The sequence below is a fragment of the Octodon degus genome, unplaced genomic scaffold (genome assembly GCF_000260255.1).
Source record: "Octodon degus isolate 3935 unplaced genomic scaffold, OctDeg1.0 scaffold00011, whole genome shotgun sequence".
NCBI lineage: Eukaryota > Metazoa > Chordata > Mammalia > Rodentia > Octodontidae > Octodon > Octodon degus.
The window spans coordinates 15,245,556-15,252,951 of NW_004524587.1; the positions used below are offsets into that span (position 1 = coordinate 15,245,556).

The 7,396-nt window shown below is 37.5% G+C and overlaps 1 protein-coding gene across 4 annotated transcripts in view; it reads right to left on the bottom strand.

The window, feature by feature from the left end:
* Cbfb (core-binding factor beta subunit) overlaps positions 1 to 7,396 on the bottom strand; it is a 62,955-nt gene that overhangs the window by 20,422 nt on the left and 35,137 nt on the right. For all 4 annotated transcript variants that reach the window (XM_004625894.2, XM_004625891.2, XM_004625892.2 and 1 more), the window contains one exon: positions 6,935 to 7,051. In XM_004625894.2, coding sequence (XP_004625951.1) covers positions 6,935 to 7,051 — 117 coding nt within the window. The remainder of the gene's footprint in view (positions 1 to 6,934; positions 7,052 to 7,396) is intronic.

Sequence of the window (7,396 nt, forward strand, 5' to 3'; positions counted from 1 at the left end):
AAAAAAACCTCTGTAAAGATTAAATAACAAAAAGTACTTAGTAAGCATAATACCTGATAGCTATTAGTTATAAGCATTTATGAGTACATAAAATTTATAAACTTGACAATAAACATTACACATATCTACTGTATTCTCAGCAGGTACTATAGAAACCAGAAATATCTGCTTCAATAAAGCAGGTGGAACATACAATCAACAAATCAAGGTAAAAGTATCAACCATGATTAAGTATAAAAGAGGAAAATGAGAAGATAAAATAAGAGTTATACCCTTCTGTCCTCAGACAGCTTTTTCCCCCACTCAACAAATTCTCCTACTATTAAAAATAGAATGAGGGCATATAAAAATGATATATCTAATTCCCCCAGAAAATTATTAGCTATGATTATGTATTCAAGCAATGCTCGTGGATTTTTTTATTAAAATAAAACATTAATAATTGTGGCAGTAAAACAAGCTAGGGGAGATTTGTTAGCCCTCTACTTTCTAGTTTCAACTTGTCTTGGTAACAAATGAGAAGCATGTATAGTGAACAGAATACACTCTTTAACAAATGGTAAAATTAGAAAGATGATTGGCAATTAAAAATTACCAGTGTCATCCTGATCTTTCCTGTTCCAACACAAATAGTATCTCCCTTTCAAGGACAGCCTTTGCTGCTTCAACTATCTGCTACATATGAAGTAGATTAATATTCAGGGACAACTATCCAGCCTAAAGTGATGACCAGAGGGGCATCCCATATTCTAGTCCCCACCAGCTTGTCATATTAACCCCTTACTCCACACTCTATATATATCAAAACCTGCACAAAGCAGCAGGTGGAGACAACATAAATCATACATCATAGCTGTGTGTCTGTGAAACTCATATTGAAAATAAAGGTTTAAAGACCTATGCGGAGGGACTGGGGAGATGGCTCAGTGGAATAAGCGCTTCCCTGGCAAGTGCAAAGGTCTGAGTTCAAGTCCCGGTTTCACCAAATAAATAAATAAATAAAATAAAGACCTATGCGGGGCCAGGGAGATAGCTCAGTAGAATAAGTGCTTGCCTAGCAAGTGCAGGGTTCTGAGTTCAACCCCTGGGACCGCAAAATAAATAAATAAATAAATAAATAAATAAATAAAACAAAATAAAAAAAAGTCCTATGCGACCACATAGAGAATATTCTGACCACTGCTGTTATAGTAATTAATGGACTGACTGATTCTACACAAACACACAGACACATACACCCTCCAAAACAAAACAAAATAGACATTTTCCATTCTATGGAGGTCAGAATATTACTTTTCACATAAAAACCAAAAGAACGGGCCAGGGAGATAGCTCGGTGGTCTAAGTGCCTGCTTGGCAAGTGCAAGGACCCAACTTTGATCCCTGGTACTGCACACCGTGTCAGCCTTGTGCCAAGCCAGACATGAAAACTGGGCGTGGTGACACATGCCTGCAATCTCAGTGCTGGGGAGGCTGAGACAAGAGGATTACAAGTCCAAGCTGCACAGCAAGTCTCTGTACCAAAAAACAAAACAAAACACCAACAGAAATCTGCTGAAGTATTAATATTTACTTCAAAAGCAACAATTAACTCATCACTTCAGGACACAAACTTAAATTCAAATCAAATGACTCTGAAATTAATTTTATCCATTCTTATGCAAATATAAAACCCAGTACTGTTTATATACTAGCTTTTTTTTTTTTTTTTAAATGTATTTAGTACAGGGTCTCACTGCACAGATTGGACTTCTAGTCATCCTTTTGTTTTCATCCACCCAAAACCAAAAGCTGGGTTTACAGGCACTACGCCCTCTCCAGGCACCCTGGGGACAGGAGCTGGCACAGCACGCTGTGTATATGTGTGTGTGTGTGTGTGTGTGTGTGTGTGTGTGTGTGTGTGAGAGAGAGAGAGAGAGAGAGAGAGAGAGAGAGAGAGACAGAGAGACCCCTCCCCCCCAGGTCTCTGCGTCTGCCTAAGCAGGTGCTTTAATCTGCTGAGCTATCTGGCCGGCCCCTATACACTAGCTTATTAACACAAGAACCTTACAAACAACTAAAGGACACCCATTTTACATCAGATACTTCACATTTAAAATTTGCTAATTCCAGTAATGTTTTTATTTTCTAATACAGTCATGAAACCAACTAAATTTTTTGAAAGTCATTACAATGAAATACAACTTAAATGTTTCATTTCAACTTAACTCTTTTGAAATTTCCAAAATAAAAACAACTAGCAAGTATAATGAAGATTAAGATTATGAGCTCTTACATTGCTAATACAACTACAAATGTTGGTAGGACACATATTGCATAAGAAAACATTTTCACTGAATCGAAAAACAAAACAATATACTAGGAACTAGTTCTGGCATACATGTAATTTTAATACTTTATCAAAAAAATCAGGTATCTGTTATCATGTATGATTTATGTAACTTACAAATAAAGAGGAACCAACCTAGTTCTTACAATGGTATCGATCTTTTTCTGGTAAATAGTAGTTATATTTTGTTATATAATGAGCTCAAGGTCAGCCTGAACTGTGACACCGTGTCTCAAATAAACAAACAAACTCATTCAACTCAGCAGAATTTACATAGTGCATGGTCACACAAAGAAAAAAATATGTAAGAAAGAATAGAACAAACACAGCAGTGGGAATGAATTTCACAAGTATATTAAGGGCACAGAACAGAACATTCTGTATTCATCGATTTATACAAATGTATAAAAACAGGCAACACAATGTGTCAGATGTGAAGACTGCAATGCACCCTAGAGAGAAATGCTAGCTTCTAGAATGCAGCAGGTGGCTGTGCTACAGCAACACTTTCTTTTGTCTTTATTGGAGAGTATGAAGAACTAAAACTATTTACAGATCTTGCATTTCATCCAATACCTTAGAAACTCATGTTGCTTTTTCTAGTAGTTTGTACATTATTTTAGATTTTTCTAAATACAAGCATGTTCTGCAAATAAAGATAGCTTCATGCCTTTCTCTCCAATTCTAATGTATTTTCATCTTGGAAGACTGATGGAGCGCTCCATTTTTAACCCTTTGGCAATGGGGCTTGAACTCAGGGTCTTCATATCAAACTATACTCCAAGTTTTATTTATTTATTATTTATTTATGAGATGGGTCTCGCTGAGTTGACAAGTTACCTAGAGTGGGCTGCAACTTGCACTTTTCCTGGTCTCAGGCTCCTAAAAAGCTAGGATTACAGCTGTGAACCACTACACTTAACTTATTATTTTTCTGAAAGATTTAGGGTTATTTACCAATTTCAAAATCAGGGTAGCAAGAAAATTTTCAAACTTTGAAGGCAGACAAGGTGGCACACAGCTGTAATCCCAGCACTCTGGGAGGATGATGTAGGAGGCTTTCAAGTTCAAGGTTCACATGAGCAGCTAAAGGAACAGTCTGAAAATAAAGAAAGAACGGGGAGAGCACTGCTCAGGGGAGAGCACTTGCCCAACATGCGCAAGACTGAGGTTTGAGCCCTAGCACCAGAAGTGTGTGTGGATGATTCAGTGGCACAGCAATCATGGGTCTAATTCCCAGAACCAGCCAAAAAAAAAAAAAAAAAAAGTCAATTTTGAATCTTAATTTTTTACTAGGAAGATGGGTTTGTTCAACTTACGTACTGGGGATTGAACTCAGGGCCTTTGCATTGCACTATTGTCCATTACTTTCTTATTTTGAGAATGCGTCTTGCTAAACTGTGGAGTGCTTTAATTTTTGATATCTTTTATTTCTGTGGTACTTGGGATTATACCTAGAGCCTCACAAATGTTAAGCAAGTGCTCTAGCATTGAGCTATATTCCCAGCCTTTTTAACTTTTTAATTTTTTTTTTTGCGGAATTGGGGATTGAACTCAGGCCCTTGCGCTTGCCAGGGAAGCACTGATTCCACTGAGCCATCTCCCTGGCTTTTTAATTTTAAGACAGTGTCTTGCTAAATTGCCCAGGCTGGCCTAAAGCTTTTGACTCACCTGCCTGTAGCCTCCTAATTACAGCAGTGTGCTATCACACCCTGCTTTTTTTGATCTCTCCATAAGAAAATTCTCAAATCTCTATATATGGATACAAATATAGGAAAAGACAACAAAGAAACAGGGAGCGTCTTTTTGATACTATTTTAAGCTTTATTAAGATTAATGTTAATTAAAAGACAATAACACCTGGATGTGCTTTTTACATTTTATTCCAACGTTTTGAGTATATATCATCAGTTACCTGTAGGGCTCCATGATCTCAAAAAGGAGCCTGCTGTTAATCTCATGAGACTTCCTTGTATATAAAAAAACCTTACAGCTCCTATTATTCTCTCTGTCCTTTAACAGATTAGTTATGATTCATCTAGATGTGTATTTATGTTTATCCTACTTGGAGACCACTGGGTTTACTGCATAACGTAGATTAATACTTGACACCGAATTTGAAGTTTTTAACTCATTATTTATTCCCAAACTCCACCCCATTCTTTTTATTATTGGCACATATTAATTATACAGACCAATGGGTTTCATTGTGATCTTATTTTTTTTTTTCTGGTTTTGGTTTTTTTTGAGACAGAGTCTCTTTATGTAGTTTAGGCTGACTTTGAACTCATTATTCAGCCTAGGCAGACCTCGTTGGAAAGAAGGAGGCAGGTGGATCAAAAGTTTCTCAGCCAGGTCAACTTAGTAGTTTAGTGAGACCCTGTCTCAATATAAACAACACATAGGCTGGAGATGTAGCTCAGTGCAAGGCTCTGGGTTTAATCCCCAGTACCATAAAAAACAAACCAACAAACCAAAATAAAACCTATTGATTTTCTTTAAGAGCTGTTGTCATCATAAATTCCTTGTATTTTTCTTTAAAGCCTTGGCTTCTCAGTGATCCTTTTGCTTCAGCTTCCCAAGTGCTCAAATTACACCTGGCTTGGTTTTGTTTTTTATGAGATAGGGTCTGGCTATGTGGTTCAGGCTGGCCTTGAATTTACTATGCAATCCAGGCTGCTCTTCCAGTCTCAGCCTCCAAGTGTTAGGATTACAACATGCTTCACCATGCCAGGCTCTCATTATTTCAAATTATAAAATGTAATTTTCTGACCTCCCTTCTCTCTTTCTGGGTTTTTATTACATTAGTAGTATGTGTGCTGGTGTTCCAAGTCTCAGAGACTTTATTTTTTTCTTTCTGTTCTTCAGGCCAGATAATTTTTATTAATATACCTTCAAGTTCACTATTTTTTCTGCCAGTTGGTACCTGCTACTGAATCTAAATTTGTGTTTCAGTTACTATACTTTTCAGCTCTAGAATTCTTATTTAATTCTTTTTATAATTTAGACCTCTTAGCAGGTATGGGAGGGAGGAAGCAGGAGGATCAAAAGTTTTACTCCAGCCAGGTCAACTTAGTAGTTTAGTGAAAACTTGTCTCAATATAAACAACAAATTGGCTGGAGGTGTAGCTCAGTGCAAGGCTCTGGGTTTAATCCCTAGTACCATAAAAAACAAAACAACAAACCAAAATGAAACCTACTGATTTTCTTTAAGAGCTGTAGTTATCATAAATTCCTTTTATCTTTAAAGGAAAGAATTTTTCTTCGGTTTTCTGAATTTTTTTTTTTTTCCTGGAACTGGGGATTGAACTCAGGCCCTTGTGCTTGCCAGTGAAGTGCTTATTCAATTGAGCTATCTCCCCGGCCCCTGAACATATTTAAAGTAACTTCTCTTAAAACTTTGTCGCTCAGAAAAAAACAAAACAAAACAAAACAAAACAAAAAAAAAAACCACTTTGTCGCTCAGAACCAACATTGGGCCTCTCAAAAGATATTTCTTAGGGCTAGGGACATAGTGGCAGAGTGCTTGCCTTATGTACTACCTACTCTTTATTCTGTGTAAGAATCACACTTCATTTGCTTCATGCTTTGTCATTTTTCATTGATAACTGGAAATTTCAAATAATATACTACAGCCACTCTGAACTGGGCATCCATCTGTTTTGCACTTTTTGTATAGTGTCTTGCATTGACTAGTTATTGAAATCACTGCTAAGCTGATGTTGCTTTTCCTTTCCTTTTTCTTTGTAAGTCTTACTTTTTGGGAGGCTATTCCTGGGTCTGTATGGCTTAGCTGTCAAGTCAGCCAGTGTTTGGCCGGAGGTTCTGTTTAAGTATCTTGAGCCAGTAGGTTTCTGCACTTTGCCACTGGATGCCATGACAGAATGCTTTCAAAGTTCAAGGAGTTTACACGTTACTCTGTGCTTAGCTAGGAATTAGGAGACTGCAAAGATCCCCTAATGATCTCATTTTCTTCCCCCCCCCCCCGCCATGTTCTCTTTACAGTAGGCATAGTGCTGCACACACACACAAGTTTCTGGACCATGCAAATATCCTCTTAGTAGAGCCACTTTAGTTAACTCTTATCCTAGATCTCCATGATAAAATTCAGGCTAAAATGCCATTTTATTGTTTCCTACAACATTAGCTTTTGCTTTACCAGACTGTCAATGAGACCTTTATTGTTTTATATACTAACCTCAGGCATGGATCCTCCCCAGCCCTGCTCTAAGAATTCAGTTTTCTCTACCAGGACAGCAGAGGTATCAGCCTTTACAGCTGCAAAAACTGAGGGACCACAGAACTGGGGAAGGGATGGCAGCAGCTCTTTACTTTCAGAATTCCACACAGATTGTCACTGATCCTACTAAATTCAACAGCTCTGTCTGAATAAATGCCTTTTTCAATTTGTACAACTTAATGTCCAGAGATCTCAAATGAGGACAAGAATGTGGGTATGAGTATTTTCAGGATTCCTTAATATTACCAAAATATAATATATTCTATATTTACCCCTAAAGATTATGTAAAATTGGTCCCCAGAAAAAGGCAAGATTATAGGCTATATAAAGCAAGCGGGCTCAGCAAAGCCTGATATCACCCTACCTGGGCTCTCTCTTCATCAAATTCCAGGCAGCCCATACCATCCAGTCTCTGGAGATCAATCCAGCCTTTCCAAATAACACAGACTCCATTCAGAATCATGGGAGCCTTTAAATATACCTGAGACAGAAAAGAGACATGCAAACCATTAAAAAGCCATTAGGAGCATAAACACCAAATGATTAAGCTTACTTATTTCAACCCCACAGTTTTTAAAGAAAGATGAATTATAAAATTAAAAATCATAGAAAGCATGCACATACACACATATAAACACTCTCTGAACATATCCTAGAAATCAATCTGCCAAACTAGAATTTTTTTTTAAAGGTCCAGGGGATTGAACCCAGGGTTTTAGGCATGCTAGGAAAAGTGCTCTACTGGGGCTGGAGAGATGGCTCAGTGGTCTAAAGCACCTACTTGGAACAAGCTTAGCAAAAAGCATCAGGGACCGCGGTTCAATCC